General features: G+C 34.4%; 3 protein-coding genes across 6 annotated transcripts; 2 read left to right on the forward strand and 1 right to left on the reverse strand.

The window, feature by feature from the left end:
• Nucleotides 1–23: 23 nt before the first annotated feature.
• Ndfip (Nedd4 family interacting protein) lies at nucleotides 24–13,264 on the forward strand. 2 transcript variants are annotated; one of them, XM_014235825.3, is made up of 2 exons: nucleotides 24–231; nucleotides 11,919–13,264. In XM_014235825.3, the coding sequence occupies exon 2, from the start codon at nucleotides 11,971–11,973 to the stop codon at nucleotides 12,817–12,819; it is 849 nt and encodes a 282-aa protein (XP_014091300.3). In that variant the 5' UTR covers nucleotides 24–231; nucleotides 11,919–11,970; the 3' UTR covers nucleotides 12,820–13,264. The 2 variants fall into 2 exon arrangements, with proteins under 2 accessions (XP_014091300.3, XP_069968212.1); XM_070112111.1 differs by lacking the exon at nucleotides 24–231 and adding an exon at nucleotides 306–329.
• Nucleotides 7,140–11,781, forward strand: Krn (Keren). 3 transcript variants are annotated; one of them, XM_070112112.1, is made up of 2 exons: nucleotides 7,140–7,164; nucleotides 9,929–11,781. In XM_070112112.1, the coding sequence occupies exon 2, from the start codon at nucleotides 10,087–10,089 to the stop codon at nucleotides 10,711–10,713; it is 627 nt and encodes a 208-aa protein (XP_069968213.1). In that variant the 5' UTR covers nucleotides 7,140–7,164; nucleotides 9,929–10,086; the 3' UTR covers nucleotides 10,714–11,781. The 3 variants fall into 3 exon arrangements, with proteins under 3 accessions (XP_069968213.1, XP_014091303.1, XP_036214898.1); XM_014235828.3 differs by lacking the exon at nucleotides 7,140–7,164 and adding an exon at nucleotides 8,548–9,160; XM_036359005.2 differs by lacking the exon at nucleotides 7,140–7,164 and adding an exon at nucleotides 9,411–9,433.
• On the reverse strand, nucleotides 13,254–16,039 carry Mcm7 (minichromosome maintenance 7). The gene is made up of 5 exons (XM_014235829.3): nucleotides 15,884–16,039; nucleotides 15,452–15,821; nucleotides 14,869–15,370; nucleotides 13,747–14,804; nucleotides 13,254–13,678 (listed from the first exon to the last, which is right to left on the reverse strand). Exons 1-5 carry the CDS (start codon nucleotides 15,912–15,914, stop codon nucleotides 13,477–13,479), a joined length of 2,163 nt encoding a protein of 720 aa, XP_014091304.3. The 5' UTR covers nucleotides 15,915–16,039; the 3' UTR covers nucleotides 13,254–13,476.
• Between the last annotated feature and the right edge of the window lie 1,688 nt (nucleotides 16,040–17,727).

Below are 17,727 nucleotides of genomic sequence, written 5' to 3' on the forward strand. Positions count from 1 at the left end.
CAATCACAAGTGCAGAAGAAAATTGAAATTTTTTTACTTCATTGATGATTGGCTAGGCATAAGGAACGGAAAAAGTTTATTGGCAATTGTTTTGATTCACCAGTTAAATACATTTAATTCGGGAAAATTAGTATAATTCAACAAGAAAAATTTGCAAATCAAACAGTGCAACCGGATAGAGAACTAACTTTACTATACATTGTGCGAGAAATTGGAAATCTTCGTAAAAAGGTAAATGAAACTGACACAATCGTATTAGAAATCTAATTGATCGATGGGGAAAAATGGCCAACGCAGCCAAAGTGTAAAAAAAATTATAAAAATACAAGGTGGATTGGCCATTAAGCTTTCATTCAATGACAAGCTTAAGATTATTTGTGTAATTGTGATTCTCATTATTTATTCTTACGTAAATTGTCTTCGAAATTCGTAAAGGAATAACGAAAGCAATATTGTCCGTGAAGGGTCAACTTAAATTGAATGAATTGTTAAAGTTCAGATTGTGCTTGTTGGAATTACTACAACATCGAATTGACGTTGAGTTAATTGGATACGCGCCACTGCAGCGCAGTGAAGTCAATTGATTTATCAATGCAAGCCCATGTAATGGCAATGGAAATGATAAAAATAGAAATATCCCTGTGTGTGGTAGTCTTTTAGTGAATGAATCATGAAACTCCTTGTTTTGTAGCTTTTATTGACTTTCGCTGTTTTGTTGCGCTTATACTTCGAAGGAGGGCAATTGAGACATACATTATGCATGGTTCGTTTATCCGGTTGCGTTACAGAGCACTAAATATTTATTTCTAAAATATACGATAACCGATGTGTAATGGCTGTAATGCTTTCATTTGTGTAAATATTGGTATATTCTGTAAACCTTTTTCTCAGTGCAAACTTGGAACAAAGCTATTATTTATGCCCAAACTTGACTTTCAATTAATCGTTAATTTTCTGGTTGTTCAGTTTGTTATTGTAGCAACAATAAGTTGATAAGACTTTGGTGGAGGACAAACAATTAGGTCGTGTCGGTTACACTTTTTGAAACTTAAGCTTTGTATTCTTATCTAATAATCATCTATAACACGGTTGAAAGAGGAAAACTACAAATTTTATAGAGAAATCTTGTGACTCCTTAAGAAAACGAAAAAGCACAGTGGGAGTCATCCAAATTTATACATGATCCTTTCCAGTTTACATACGTACATATATGCACAATAGTTAGAGAAAACTCAAAATAATGTATTAAAAATAATGACACCAGAAGCTCCGAACACAATCCGCAGACTATGTACAGTTTCTACGTCAGATGAGTAAAAATGTTTAAGTTGGCTTGCCGGTAGTTTTCATGTTTTGTTCCAGCAAGTACTTTCACGTATTATTTCATCAGATATGCACAAATAGACCTATGTGTATATTCCCTGCTGTATGAATTAGCACTTACCATTACTGCCTGAAATTGTTTAACATTGTGCGCAATACACACAAAAGCTCGCACACATTGTACGTTTAGCTAGTGCGTACATATGTACTTATTATTACTTAATTGTCTTAAGTATGGCTTATTTCTCAACGCTTTTATTTACAATATTAGTCAACCAATAAGAAGTGTGGCTCTTGAAGCAGCTGACCATTTATTTACATACAATAGTGAAACAATAGGAGTACCTTAGAATATATATACCGGATACATATGCATGTATATCCGTGTTAAAGTACGCGTTATGTTTGTATTTGGTTTTGTGTCTGCAATTACGTCTTCCTGTCGCAGGTGTTGGTAGTGTGTAAAGTGTGCAGCTGCGTTGCCGTAAAGTGCATAACAGCGCAAAAAAAATATAGATGTTATGAAAAACTCAAATGTGAAGCGTATTGTAGCTTTGGTGCAGTGGAAGTTAACGTTTTATCTTGCTTTAATTATTTATTAGAAATTGTAAATTTAAAATTAGTAAATCTCAATAAGTAGGAAATGTTTATTATACATATATATGTATGACCAATTATGTTTATTAAAATCAAAGAAAAATAATCTCATTTATGTTCGCAATTCACACTTCAGTTTTTTGCGTTTTAAATAAGTGCATTATTTTTTACGATTAGATGTTACTGCTAAGTATTATTTGCATACTATTGAGATACTACTTGATGCAAGGAAGTACTGGAAAATGTACTTGTTTTGAGTACAAGTACTCAATTTTTTTTGCCAATAATGCAAGTTCCTGTTCTCCAAAAACTACTTTTGATTACAAGATAATTACAAGTATTGTCTCCAGCGGATGTTAGACAATTGAGTTGTATAATTAAGGTGAACAATTTATCAGCTCCTTATTGGAATATACTAATTAACTATGGAATAATAGAATATTTAATTATTATTAATAAATTTAATAATATAATTATTCATTTAGCAGATTTTTTAGTATGAATGGAATTTATTGGTAGCAAATACCAGTCCACGTAACGGAAACAGAACCGGATTTCGGAATTTTAATCTACCAAGCACTATTAACTCGGCAGCATTCCTCATTTCGGAAATATTTTCTATCGCTATGAAAACAAACATTTTCTCCAATACCACTTTAACTTTGGGTTCTAAGAACTTTAAGCTAATCTTGTACCGATTATACAAATGTAATTAATTTTTAATTTTACAATTTTTTTTTTAACTAAAATTAACTGAATTTGAAAGCCACAATATTTTCATTTTCCTAAATGTAATTTTTTTTTTGAATCATGGCATTTATTATAGTAGGTTACTATTAATGTGCTTGTATATGCTACATATGTATGTATATACTTATATTCCTATGTGTTTTAATGTCTTATTTACTCATTTGATTTACTGTAAGCGCACCTTATCGCTTAGGTATTTATCAGCAACTGTTTTGCGATTATCAGGTAGGCATAAATATGGTACATGTGTGTGTGTGTGATATGAATGTAACGGTTACGATACATCACTATATACATATGTATTTGCATATATAGGGATTTAGCTGATAACCAGTTTATTGCATTTATATGCATGATTATTGGCAAAAGCGACGCAAAAGCGGTAAATAATTTGCTTGCCAACACTTTTTGCTTTGCACAACTGTTCAAATTAATAAATATTTCTCTTTAAACGTGTACTTAATGCACTTATAAATTCACAAACGTATTTAATGACAATATACATATGTGTGTATGTATTGTTATAAATGTATATATTGTTTGCTATAGCATATGTATTAAGTCAAGGACCCGATACTGCAACGTATTGAGTTTCTGGCCTCGAGAGTCGGTACGTACATATTATCCAGTATTATTGAAGCTTAAAACCAGAAAAAATTTTTACATCGGCTAGACCGAGGCTATAATACCCTTCACAGGTGCATTTCTTAAAGCATAAATGGTATAAAAATATATTTATCTTGATTTGATAAGGTTTTCCATACAAGGACATGATTTTGATCGTTCAATTTGTATGATAGCTATATGCTATAGTGGTTTGATATCAGTTCGATATCAGTTCCAACAAATGAATAGTTTCTTGGGGTGAAAAAGCCGTGTGCAAAATTACAAATCGATAACTCAAAAACTGAGTTTAGTTAGCGTATATATAGACGACGGACGGGTATGGCAAAATCGACACACGCTGAACAGTTATACATATTCGTGTATATACTTTATAGGGTCTCCGACGTTTACTTCTGGGTGCTACAAACTTCGTGGCAAACTTAATATTTATGTATATTAATTAATGTTCAGTGCATAAATATGTACATATTCATATATCTATGTATGTATGTATGTATATTTAGTAGAAGTTCTTTCCGCTCCACCATCAATCAAATAGTAAATTCATGAAATTATAACAATAATTTTGTTCGTTTTACTTTCTATATTTATTTTATAAATGGTTTCACCACAAAAAAAAAAAGTTACTTTTATATTTATCTGTAGTATATGTATATTGATTGTATTTGCAAAAGTGTGGGTCTCCCCCTGTGAATTTTTCCTTGACGTGCATGTTTTTATGGTACAAATATATATACAAATGTATTGTCAATGACGCACAAATATGTTTTTCATTCAGTTATTCCATTTGAGTTGCAATTTAAGCTATTTCTAAGCCCACACTTAGACACATGCTGCTAATAATAAGTGCACAGAAAAACAAATTTTTGATGATTTCATGTATTTTATTATATTTTGTGAAATATTCTATACATAAATACATATGTACAAGTATATATCAAGTCTCCCATTGATTTATATATATACGAGCATATATACATATATATATAAATATATACATATTATATTTGGGCTTTGTCCGATTTTTTTTTTCATAGTAGACGATAGTCCTAAATTGGTTCCAAATAAATGGAAATAACATGGGAAAAGTTTTATTATTAATTTGGAATTTTTTACGTCATGATAATAATACAATAACCTGTCTATCATTTCTGAATCGATAGATGACAAAAAAAATAGAAGAAACTATGAAAATGACTATAGCTTTAACTTAGACTGTGAATAACTTTGCAACGGTTAGAGTTATCGAGAAATCATAAATCATCAATGGACACCACCCTCTAATTTCACCACTTCCGGTAGAAATGGCATCGAAAAATTTAAAAGTGTAGTTCAAAATAAGAATAAACTACCTAGAAATTTGAAGGTATTCTTAATATTCTTTCTCAGTTAAAAAAATCACAAAAAACACGCGAATAGCCCTCCTAAACTGGTTTCCCCCCTTAATGATCGTTAGAAATTATGAAGAGCTGTTTTCTATAATATACCTATATTTTTTTTATAAATAAACTTCTTTTGATACCGCAGCCCCTAACGTTAAAGTGGTAAAAAAAAAGTTTTAAATGAAAAATATTTAGGCATAACCAACTTCTCTATCGTGCTTTAAACTTTTAAGTGTTTTGTATACTCGAACAACATTTCACAATTTTTAAAATGAACCAATTTTTTTCACTAATCTGATCAATTAAATTATTGTTGTCATCTCAAGTACCATGTATTGATGATTAATTGCAATTCACAGATGCAATTTTTTTCAGCATTATCAACCACTCGAGTCATATATTTATATCTATATATGTATGTATATAGATTAGTTAAAAAGTTTCTGCGCTCGAAATGAAAATATACTGTTTTTGGTACGAAATAAATTTTTTTTTTCAATATAATCTCCCTTAACCTCAGTACACTTATTCCAATGATCCTCCAATAATTTTATGCCATCTCTATGTAGTAGTCGCTGGGAGCCAAATCTGTTGAATATGGGGAATGCTCAAGCAATTCATACTTTAATTTGTTGAATTTTGTCAGTGTTAAAACACCTTTGTGAGCAGATGCGTTGTCTTGATGAAAAATTATTTTTTTGTGCTGCAAACCAAGTCTTTTCTAACGAAATTTTTCATCCAGCTGATCCAAAGGGCTGCAATAATATACAGAGTTGATTGTTTTACCTTTCTGAAGATAATCAATCAACAAAATTCCTTTTGCATCCCAAAAAAACTGATGTTATAACCTTCTGTGTTGATCGTCGTGACTTCACCTGCTTTGGAGCTGAAGAAAACAGCTTCAGTCCACTGTAAAGATTTTTGTTACAAATTAGAGTCATGGTGGTAGATCCAAGTCTCATCCATAGTTATAATACGACGCAAGATATTCTACTTAAAACGCTCGAAATTATGCTGAGAAATTTGTTCATGATCCAGTTGTGGCTAAATTGTTAACGTGTGCGGCACTAACTTTTCAAACAGCTTATTCATATGTAATTCTCCATGTAAAACATGATGTACTCGCTCATCTGAGATGCCTATGGCATTAGTAATTTCACGCTTAGTCAAACTTGGATCTTCACAAACTCTGTTATGAACTTGCTCAATGATTTCTGGTGTGATTGTGATTTTTGGTCGTCCTTCGCGTTGATCGACTTCAAGCCTAGTACGACCACGTTTAAATTCATCAGCCCAAAATTCAACGGTTCGTTTCGAAGGTGAGGACTCCTTATACACTTCAATCTAATCACAGCGTGATATTAAATTTTTTTTATATTAAAAAATACTCTGACACTTTAACTTCAAATGGCTAGTAAACAAATAATTAATTGACAGAATGACTTATAACTTTGCGTATGTTCTCACGACAGATGTACCAACAGATGAGAAAGAACCAAAACTGGAGCTGGTAGTGGTATTTCTTGGTGAGAGCAGTTTTTTTAAAACTCCAATAATGACCACAAACAATTTTTTTAAGTTGATAAATTTTAATTGGCCAGAAAGAGGCCTCTCCACAGCTTCTAGAACACTTATTAAAAATTTGTTACGAAATAAAAATTTTAACTCGAAAATTTACTTTAAAACTGGGCCGCCTTTAGATGTTGAAAAAAATTTTTTTTGTCTAAACATTTTTTTTATAATCTATTGTACATATTAAGCCCTCAGGCTAAGCAAAAAAAAAATTTTTTTTCGCTCCACCCTAATATATACCCTTTTCAGGGTGTAAATATAAAAATAGTGCTTTAGTTTTAACCACTGCATTTTTGACTACTCTGAACTGTATTTAGCAAACATTTTAAAACCAGAAAAAAATAATGACAGCTATATTGTTTTATTATAATTTAAGATATAAGCTAATAATATATTCCAAAAGTATTTTAAGAGAAACCGTATGTTTAAAAAGTACCCTGGGAGTGCTTTGGTTTTGGTCTGTATTTTATATGTTTCTCAAATTTTATACACGACCTCAATTAAACGTGCTTGGATCAAATACCAAATTTAAATACTTTCATATTTTTAAAACTGGAACCGGGAAGTTCCCTCATATTGTTTGTTAATGTTAATATTAAACTTGCACTTTTATATTTGTACATAAATCATTTTTTATAGCACAAATCGAAATGTTTTCCTAAAATTGGGTAAACATACCCGTTATCTTTACAATACGAAGAAAAAATATATGTTTAACTGTTTTAGTTTTTTATTACAGATAAACTGTTATTTAATATATAAATACGAAACAGATATCGTAAGTGCTTCGCGTGATTAGAAAGGTGAATTCAAACAAAGTGATATGATATAATATAATCTAAGTGCTTTACTTTTAATGATAGTAGTGGGAACCACGCGTAGAATTGCTGGGGTGTTGGTAGCCAGACAGAAAGTGAGTTTTAAGTTAACTCAATTAGCGCTTGTATATATTTATAATAATATTAATGTACATATGTATAGATGTAAATGTATATTAAAGTTTTTAGTATCTAAATATATATTTGTACGCCGTTATTATTATGACTGTATGTACTTTTAGCTGGGTGGTTGAATTTCAGGGTTGTCCTAGTTTGTTAGTATACATACATAGATAGTTAATTTGGCGCCACATTTAAAAATAAAAACATCTATGGAAGGACTTGTTCTACACTTTTGGAAAAAATTATTTTTGGAAAGAATTTTAAAAACGGCGAAATGAAGAAATACCCTCAGAAAAACACTCACAAAAAATAGCTGAACGAAGTCATATGTCATTGAGCTCTCTATTTACTACGGTACCACGAAGTTTGTAACACCCAGAAGGAAGCGTCGGAGACCCTATGAAATATATATATAGTATAATATATGTAAAAACGATCAGCATGACAAGTTGAGTTAATTTAGCCTTGTACGTTCGTGCATCCGTCCGTTTCTCTGTATATACGCGAACTAGTCCCTCAGGTTTTGGGATATCGATCAGAAATTTTGCACACGTCGTTTTCTCCCAAAGAAACTGTTTTTTTGCCGCACCCGCCAATATCGGACCACTATATCATATAGTCGCCATACAAACTGAACGCTCGGAATAAAGTTCTCGTATGAAAAACTTTTTTATTTGACAAGATATCTTCACGAAATTCGACATGGATTATTGTCCAAAATAATCCGAAAAAATTGTTGAGATCGGACTACTATAGCATATACAAGTATCTAGCTGCCATACAAACTGGCCGATCAATATCAAGTTTCTTCTCGATAAATTTATATATTAGCTTATCGACGGTATTTTGTTAATTTAGTTTTAAGCGGTTTTATCTACTTGTGAAATTCAAAAAATCTCTTTTTTTATAGAATGTGCATATATTCTCCGACCTTCTTAGGTATATTTGTCAAATAATGTAATATTTTTTGATAATAATTTCGATTTTCAAGCCGCTCTGAAATTTACATTTTGTTACAAAAAACATTCTTGAACGTTGTCGTTGATTTTTTTTTTATTTTGAGTGAGTTATGAGAGGCAGAGCAAAACTACTTTTTTCCGAAATGCTCAGAGTAATTGCCAATAAATATATTTTTACTGTGTCGTCACGGTTAATTCGTACAAAAATATGATATGATCATCATAAATTATAGTTTTGTAGTTAAATTTACAGACATACATACATGTCTATGTACATATATATATATATATGTATATACATATATGTAAATGCCTTGAATAGGCAACTGCGCATGAAGAAAGTTACATCATCGTCTTGAGAAGTTAATCAAGCGCAGCCAGAGTGTCTTCCACACACATACACATACACCTAATACACATGTATTATAGAAGCTTCGAATTGAGAAATTTAAGCATTTCATCAAATTACTACTTGTACTTGCGACTAGATGCGTCAAATCAAATCGTGTCTAATACTTATTTGTCGCTTGTTGTAGGCGTTGGCATTTTTTCAACGCCTGCTGTAACTATTGCTTAATTGGTTGTTAACTATTATAGTAAACCGGTGCAGGCTGCAGTGCATTAAGTGCTCATAAAGCAACGAAACTTACACTATAATCATATCAATTGCAGTGTGAGTGTGTGTGTTGTTCAGAAAATATTAAGAAAACGTGTTGTGAAGTGTTTAGAAAAAAAAAATTACTTGTGAGCGAGTGCAAAAAAATAAATAAAAAATAATTAAAAAATAATAGAAATTTAAACAAATAAATATATAAAAATTGAAAAAAAAACTATACTAGAAAAAAGTAGCAACAATCTGTCTAGAAGTGTATTTATTTTAGTGTTTTAAAAATGTTGTGAAATTATTTGTTTTTGTGCAACGTGGAATATATTGTCTAGTTGCTTTCAGTTGCTTTGTGCGGTGGAAAACAGCATTCGCAATTTCTACACTATTGAGATAAGCTAAAAGGTAATTAAATAAACGTGTTTTACGGTGAATGTGACATGTGCTTTTTTGCTTGCTTATTTGTTTTGAAATCACCGTTACTAAATAAAGAAGTGATTATTTTTACGATATAGGGCGCATGCTGCAACGCGCTTGCACAAGCCTCGCTCACGCACATCTATTTTACGCTTTAAGGAATGCCGTCAATAACCAGCGAGCCTGCAGAGTTCTACATGCGTATATACATACATATGTAATTCAATTATCTTTAGTGCGATAAGGCGATAAAAAATATTTGTATGTAAATATAATCGACACGCCTAAATAAAAAATAATTTTAAAAAATTGTCACAGCAGAAGCCGCTTCGAAAACATTGCCGCTAATGCGCCACTAAAATTAGCCAAACTTATAAGCAAATTAATCATAATTATTATTTTTGTTATTGTAATAATTTTGATGTTTTTTACTATATAATATCTTATAATTTAATTTTTTAAATACTACATGCTACAAAAATAATTAACTTTAAGCACAATAAACAATTTTAATACAAAAAGTAAATAAAAAAAATTTAAAAACAAAAAAAAAACGAAAAAATTTAATACAGAAAAATATAAAAGCAAAAAAAGTTTAGTACAAAAAAACGAAAAATATTTCCAATACTAATAACTTTTTTATTTTAATTGTAATTTTTATTTTGTAATAAAGTTTGGTTGCTTTTGCCTATAATTCTCTTTTAGTTTTATTTTTTCTTTATGTTTTTTAATTAATTGCGTTGCGTTAATTTTCAGTGCGCCGACGACAATACCACTAAACAGCTGCTGCTGAAATGCTGTCAGCACAACGTGTTGCATGATCTTCACCAAAGCGTATCCAGCTAAACACCGTTACCTTCCAATAGCATTTACTTTAACCTGCATTTATTTCTACATACATATATGTTTGTATAATGCCCGAGCGACGGCCAACCATACATCCAACGGATGCAGAACGTTTACTCGGCATTTTTCTAGCGCTCATCGTGCTCTCACCCTTTGCAGGCGCTTGCTCAAGTCGTGCCATACAGAAACCGGCAGCACCGCCACCGCCCTTACCAACGGCCGCACCATCCGAAGCGGCGGCGTCCACTACGCCGCGCCCCAACATTACATTCCCCATCTATAGCTGTCCGCCAACATATGCCGCCTGGTATTGCCTAAATGATGCCACATGTTTTACGGTTGAAATTCACAATGAAATACTTTACAATTGTGAGTGTGCCACCGGTTTTATGGGTCCGCGTTGTGAGTATAAAGAGATCGATGGCTCATATTTGCCGACACGTCAACGTGCTATGCTCGAGACGGCCAGTATTGCGAGTGGTGCCACATTAGCGCTGCTCGTTGTGGTCATACTATGTCTAATGTGGTATATACGCTATGATAAGCAACGGCAAAAGTTGAATGAGAGCGCCGAAGCGGCACACGACAATGAGGGGCTCGACCAAGTGGACGGTATGACGCGTCTACCAATGCGTCGACCATTCGGTGAACACCACTACAAAACTTTACCATTAGCTGCAGCCTTTAAGCGTTAATTTAGCTACTTACATACATATTTAATGAGATACTGAAATTCATAGTTGACTAGAGTATGCAGTACAGTCCAAGAGCATATATTTATGGATGCGCGACTAACTTACAACTGGCAGCTAAACGATATATGGGGAAATTGATTACCAGTTTACAACGCTAACGGCTACTAGAATTACTAAGCATAATGAGCACGTGTTGGAAGAGCAGTAAAGCACAGAAAAGACAAAGAAATGCGTTGAAAGACATGCTAATGCATTTTAATGCCATTTAATTCACACCAGTTTTGTTTTTAAAGTTTTTTTTCTTGTAACCAAAAGCGTTGGACAATTTCAAACTCTGTGGAGTTTTTTATTTAATTTAATTTATTTTTTATTGTTTATTATTAAAAAAAATGTACATACAAATATGTAAAATTAATTTATATTGCGCAGCAGGATTTTGAAAATCGTTAAATTTTTAATTTTGACCGTTAAAACACAAAAAATTGTGCCATAAAGCAGAGAAAAACGTATTCTATTTTTTTGTTAACCAATTGCGACTAATTACGATTGCTTTCGGCATCTTTTAGGCGCATTTACATTATTTTTCTATTTACTGCTTAAATACAGGAATTTTAATTATTATTTTTTGTTTTATAAAATCGCATTGCAGTTGCAAATACTTCAAAAGCATGCATTTGGTGTTGCTGTAACTGACCTTGAGACATTGTAAACAATTATTTTCATAAAATTGCCAAATTCACAGAGGAAGCAGTTGTCTAAGTAACGCTAAAAAATCAATCTTATATATACTAAGTTAAAAATGTCTCACACACTCCAGTGTACGCGGTTTTTTTAAACGCCAAAAATTGCCTTATTAATGTTTAAACAAAACGCCGAAAATAAAAAACCACTAAAAATACCTAACTGACGCGCATTGCTGCAATTAAGCTGTTTTTTTTTTTTTTGCAAAATGCAAGAGTTGCTCGTTTTAATATTTATACAACGACTATTATTTATTATTACACCCACTGACGTTATTACACAAAAAAGTATTAAAATATAATAAATATTGTCTTAAGTAAACGAAAACACATTGTTGTTTTTATTGCATAACCAGTACGAAAATGAGTGTTTGTATGACATGCCTACTATAAATATGCATATACCGTTAAATTACCGTTAATTACAATATTTACCAGCACTCACTACGAAATTTCCCCTTACAGTTACGATCGCACAGCGCCAACGTTCACTTGACGCACGCAACTGGTGGGCAGCATGTCGGATAATCCACAGAGGCCACCGCCTACATCGCACGGCGAGGAGCTGGGTCCGCCAATGGCCGACTTTAGTGCACCGCCACCCTATGAGCTAGTCAATAATGTTGGCATGCCACAGCAGCAGCAGCTGAAAAATGCAAGAACTCAGCTACAACAACAACAACAAGAACAGCTGCCACCACCTTATCTACAGGTGTCGCTGCCACCGCTAGACTCAACGTTGGCACCACCGCCACCACCACCACTACCAACAGGCGGCGTTATAATGGCTGGCGATATGCCAAAAATGCAATCGGACGTCAAATTGCCCTCATATGAAGAAGTGCAACGGCAGAAATCAGCTAATGGCGAATTGCTATTTATGAATGAATGCGTGCTGCCACCGCATATACGTGACAGCAATACGCCGACTAATGGCGGCAACAACAACAATTCGAATGGCACTGCGTCAGCTCTAACATTCATCGCTATCGATGCATCGGATGCTGAAAATTTGACCAGCAGCGATGACAATAGTCTGCTCGGCACCGATGCCATGTTCATATTGGCCTTTATGGTAGCATTTCTCTTCAATTGGATTGGCTTTTTGATGCTCACCTGCTTTTGTCAGACAATTGCTGCACGCTACGGTGCATTGTCCGGCTTCGGTTTGTCGCTGGCCAAGTGGACGCTGATTGTTAAGAATTCCACGGAGTTGGCTTCGCATGAGAACTCTTGGCTGTGGTGGTTGACCATGGCATTTGGCTTTTTGATTTGTGTGCGCGCATTCCTACAGTATGTATCGATTAAGCGCACTTGGCGTTTGCTGAGCACATCAGCGCAAGAGCGTTTGCTATTCTTCTACTAGAAGTGCGCGGGGGGCGTGTTGTTGATACAGTGGTGCTTGGTTGCCACTTAGTGCAAGCACACAAACACCTTTTTATATATACATACTATAATTTTTTTTGTAAAAATATTTTCATTTAGCTTGTTTTAGTTAGTTTGCCTCACCATTGGTATTAGAATTAGAGCACTCGAGGTACTTAAACGCGATGCCATTTTAGTAGTTTTTTTTTCATTTTTTTTTTGTAATCCAAGCGATTGCACGTATATGTAGCTGAATATTAAATTTGTAGTGTCTACTTTATATGATATGTGTATATGTTTCCAAAACCGAATATGAATGTATATTTCCGAGCAGAATTGAGCATACTTGTTATTTTTACTATTATCTATGTGAATGTGTATTCTAAACGCAGATTGCATACATTGTGCATTGCGTTTATTTCAAATATATTGGAATTAAATGCTAACAGTTGTTTACTTTATTTCCATAACATTTATTGTTGTTGTTCTACATAAAATACACTTTCAAGCAGTTATTGTGAACGAAACAGATTTAGTGATACAAAACAACATGTACATAACTAAGGTAAAAGTGAAATTAATGAATTTGCATAAAAATTAATGCTGTACTTATTGGTGCTAATTATGCGACGTACATATGCATATAATTAAGTCGTCATTACATAAAAGTGATTTTTGTGCGTGCCATATTGACTTGCCACACATTCAACTCCTCGTAGTCCTCAATGCACTTGTCTACCTGATCCGGTTTGAAGCCTTTGGTTGTGCAGCGATCGATGACATCAGCGATTTTAACGGTATTACTCGAACCGGCTAATTCACGCACAACAGCGAATATCTTGTCCGACGTGTTAGGAACACTAAAAAAAAATATATGTAAAAAAATAATGATTTATTGTTCAAATCACACTAAATATGCTGTACTTACTGGCCCTTTTGGTGCTCGTGCAGCTGGTTTAATGAATCCTTTGACATTTCCAAAAGGCGTAGCGCTTCGGCAACATCATCCTTCTCAACCTTGTCCGACAGACGCAGACGTGCGAGTGCTGTTGACAAACGTAGAATTCCCAGAAGATTACGTGCCGATGTAAAAGTCATGTCTTTTTGATTGCGCGCTTCACGACGCAATTCCACATAAGCGCCCACAATGTATTCGGTTAACTCATCGGGTATTGCGGGGTTTTTGCGTTTGCATAGATTGATGTAGCGACGCATAAGATTCATGTCGAGTGCTTTTATGCGACTCGGTGGCTGCTTATTGTGACTATGCACATAAGTAATATGCTTGGCAAGACGTAAATCATTGTCACGATCTGGTTTATCCTGCATAAGCCAAAGCAGATCGAAACGTGATAAAAGCGCAGCTGGCAATTGTATATTTTGCTCAACTGTGCGACGTGGATTGTAACGGCCGTAAGCAGGATTTGCCGCAGCCAATATAGAGACTCGTGCATTTAGGGTGGTCATGATACCAGCTTTGGCTATAGATATTGTCTGTTGCTCCATCACTTCGTGTATAGCAGTACGATCATGATCGGCCATTTTGTCGAACTCGTCAATGCAGCAAACACCTTGATCGGCGAGTACTAGTGCGCCACCCTCCAGCATCATTTCGCCGGTTAGCGGATCTTTCATAACGGCGGCTGTCAAACCGACACCCGATGAACCACGTCCAGTGGTGTATTGTGAACGTATCGCTAAACGACTTATGTAGCTGAGTAGTTGGGATTTGGCAACACCGGGATCGCCCATCAGACATATATTTATATTGCCACGAATGCGCATACCGTCGGGACGTTTATCCACGCCGCCGACTAAAAGCAACAGCAGCGCTTTCTTTACATCCAAGTGTCCATAAATTTCAGGCGCCAAACTAGTGGCGAGACGTTCATAGAAATCATCTTGAGCCAACTCTTGCAGCTCTTCAGCGGTGAGTTCGGCTTCTTGGTCGCTGGCCTCGTCATTTTTATTAATGCAAACAATGCGCTATTATTAATAATATTTATAATTTATAACTATTTAGAATATATTTTAAAGAGTATGTACGTACATATGCATGCAAGAAAGTCTCTGATAGCAAGCCTTGAATTATTTGTCGGAAACCGGAACGTATCAAAGGCAGAAAAACGCCAGATATCAATACATGGTCACCAGGTTGCGCCATGCGTGTCACTTCACCACGACACATAATGGTCATGGTGCGTGGTATATGTCCCACGGGCACTTGATCGCTATGCTCCTGTATTTTGATTTCTTGAAATTTAACGAACTTGGAGCCACGCGTTTGCAAGTACAAACGTCCGCCCGCTTTGTTAATGCGACAATCATCTGAGGGGCATTCTTGCACTGGTATAAATGTTAGGGAATTTACTGGTTGATATGTTTCAGCACCACAACGATCACATGTGTACGTAGCTACAACCATCATTGGCTTAACTTCGGTGCAACGCGTTACAATACCGCGTACCGTTACCAATTTTCCAATATCTTCTGCTATGATTTCACGTATCGACCTGGCCTTTTCATTGGAGTGCGGTTTGAACGCCACTTCACTAAAAGCGAAATAAAAAAAGCAAATAAACATAAAGTTACAAAAATAAATTTTTAAAATTAATAATGTAATTTTAGCTTACAATCGCTTCATCAATTCGGGTGGGAAATTGTTGCGCTGATCATGTTGTTCCATGGGATTGCGCGAGCGCGATTCCATTAACAAACGATGCTCAATATACACATCCAAAGCGTCTTTGGCAGCCACTTCACGCTCCTTGAAGGTAGGCAACAATTCTACAATGGCTTCGCCAAATATGCTCGCATAGCGTCTGCAGTTGCTAACAATGGCCTCGGCGAGCTCTTCATTAAATTCCGACACATGATCTAGATCTATTGTAAGCAGTATTTGTTCGCGATGAGCAAGCTTTACGAGTTGATTAGCGTAAATGAACTGTTTCTTGCCGTCATCATCCTCCTTGCAAAATTCAGACAAAAATGTCTTTACAGTTTCTGTAAATTAGTTTACAATAAATAGTATTTTGTATAAGAGTTATATGCTGCAGGAGACTCACCTTTATCTTGTACGTAATCACGTTTTGGCATTTCAGAATTTTAAATAGTTATCTTTGTACAATGTAAAAAACAAACAATTCTATTAAAAAAGACGGAGTAAACTAAAACGCAAATGCACTTTCCGCCAGCTTTTTGACATTTGCATTTGTTTATCTGGCGCCAAAACCTACATGCGTGCATATGTCATTATGCACGGGCGACATCTATCTATTGGGACAGTTAATTTGTGCAGTGTTGCATTTTGTCATTCCGAAAATAAGAAAGAAAGAAATTTTTTGAATGATTATTCGGACTTCCGGTAATTAAAAAAAAACTCAAAAATAGTCGAATATATTTTTAATATTTACAAATGATTATGATTAAGGCAGTACTGAAAAGTAAAAAGGCATGAAATAGTTGTTTATATAAACAAATATAATAATTTCTAGTATTTTCATGCGTTAAACTGTTGTAAAAACAAACAACCGTGCATTTAGAAATGACTTCGCTATGGCAGGAGTGCATTGTACGTAAAAATGTCTACAATTTATAAAGTTTTTGACGGCTGTTCTTACGAATTGAAGAAATCCGTTTAAACTTGAGCATTTTCACAATACTTAACCTCGTTCAATAACTGGATGGTCTCGGACCGTTTTCTCAATACTCGGTTAATTTGCCCTTAACCTTTGGTAGCTTAACTGGATGATAACTTTAACTGACAAAACCGTTTTCATCAAGTTGTGTTTGGCTTATCTACAGATAGTTTGATTATTGTGAAAATGTATGGAAAATAGCTCACAAAACTTGCATTATGTACACGCAAAAACTATATAAACGTCATGTATGTAGCAGATTTGATTATCCTTTTCGGTTTCGGAATATTTCAGCCGAATCTCAACCAGGCGACTGTATCCTAACATGCGTGCAACCGATACAACCTACTACTTGTGAAAGCTTTGCTATTGCATGAAATGAACGTTTTACTGCTTCCATTTCATTTTTACTAATGATTTGGTGAGCCGAGTAATAAGAAGCGACATCTTTTTAACTGCACGACTTGCTGAACTTACGCTAACTCCACAGAAATCGACACTTTTTTGAATAGATGGTTCCAAACCAGATATTGAGAAAACCATTTTCCAACATGTTGCCAATAAAGTTCTGGAAAGTGTCTTAGTAGAAGTTCTTTCAAAAATCTACATGCTGTTCTCCAAAGAGTTCGGTGTTTTTAACCGGCACAGCTACGGATTTATATCCGGTTTATCATAAAAAATATGATTCCGCATCTTTATTTAATATTATTGAAACAAATACAACAAAAATTTTTGCGTCTTGGCATCATTATCTGAGTTTTATAGATTTCAAAAATTAGGACACAAATTAAGGACCATTTGGCTTCAAATAAATGAAGGCTGCAAACCGAAACGAGGTGATTAAGGAGGTAAGTAAGATATTAATTTTTATAAAAAGAGTCCCCCTCGATGGAATATCGTACACAATGAACAGCAAAGTTCTGTTGAGCTCAATCGATGTTTTTCTCCGCTGAAACATGACTATCTCTGAATTTTTAAGTACATTAAAAAAAAAAGTTCTTTTAATACAACATTTAACGTTGAAAAGCGACCTTCCTTATATTTACTTCTTATACCGCTTACAGACTTAACCCTCTTTATACCTTAAAAAGGGTATACATTTAGTTGGCCACGAAGTTTGTAACACCCAGAAGGAAACTTCGGAGACCTTATACAATATATATATAAATTATCAGCATGACGAGTTGAGTCGATTTAGCCATGTCCGTCTGACGGTCTGTCTGTCCGGCGGTATATACGCGAAGTAGTCTCTCAGAGATATTGATCTGAAA

The sequence above is a fragment of the Bactrocera oleae genome, chromosome 6, assembly GCF_042242935.1.
Source record: "Bactrocera oleae isolate idBacOlea1 chromosome 6, idBacOlea1, whole genome shotgun sequence".
NCBI lineage: Eukaryota > Metazoa > Arthropoda > Insecta > Diptera > Tephritidae > Bactrocera > Bactrocera oleae.

What these genes read in the sequence shown, in the direction of transcription:
- Krn (XM_070112112.1), top strand. Translation starts at nt 10,087, where the DNA reads ATGCCCGAGCGACGGCCAACCATACATCCAACGGATGCAGAACGTTTA.
- Ndfip (XM_014235825.3), top strand. Translation starts at nt 11,971, where the DNA reads ATGTCGGATAATCCACAGAGGCCACCGCCTACATCGCACGGCGAGGAG.
- Mcm7 (XM_014235829.3), bottom strand. Translation starts at nt 15,914, where the DNA reads ATGCCAAAACGTGATTACGTACAAGATAAAG. An exon ending in TGATTACGTACAAGATAAAG is followed by an intron (nt 15,822 to 15,883) that starts GTGAGTCTCCTG and finishes ACTAATTTACAG; the next exon opens with AAACTGTAAAGACATTTTTG. An exon ending in CCCGAATTGATGAAGCGATT is followed by an intron (nt 15,371 to 15,451) that starts GTAAGCTAAAAT and finishes TTTCGCTTTTAG; the next exon opens with TGAAGTGGCGTTCAAACCGC.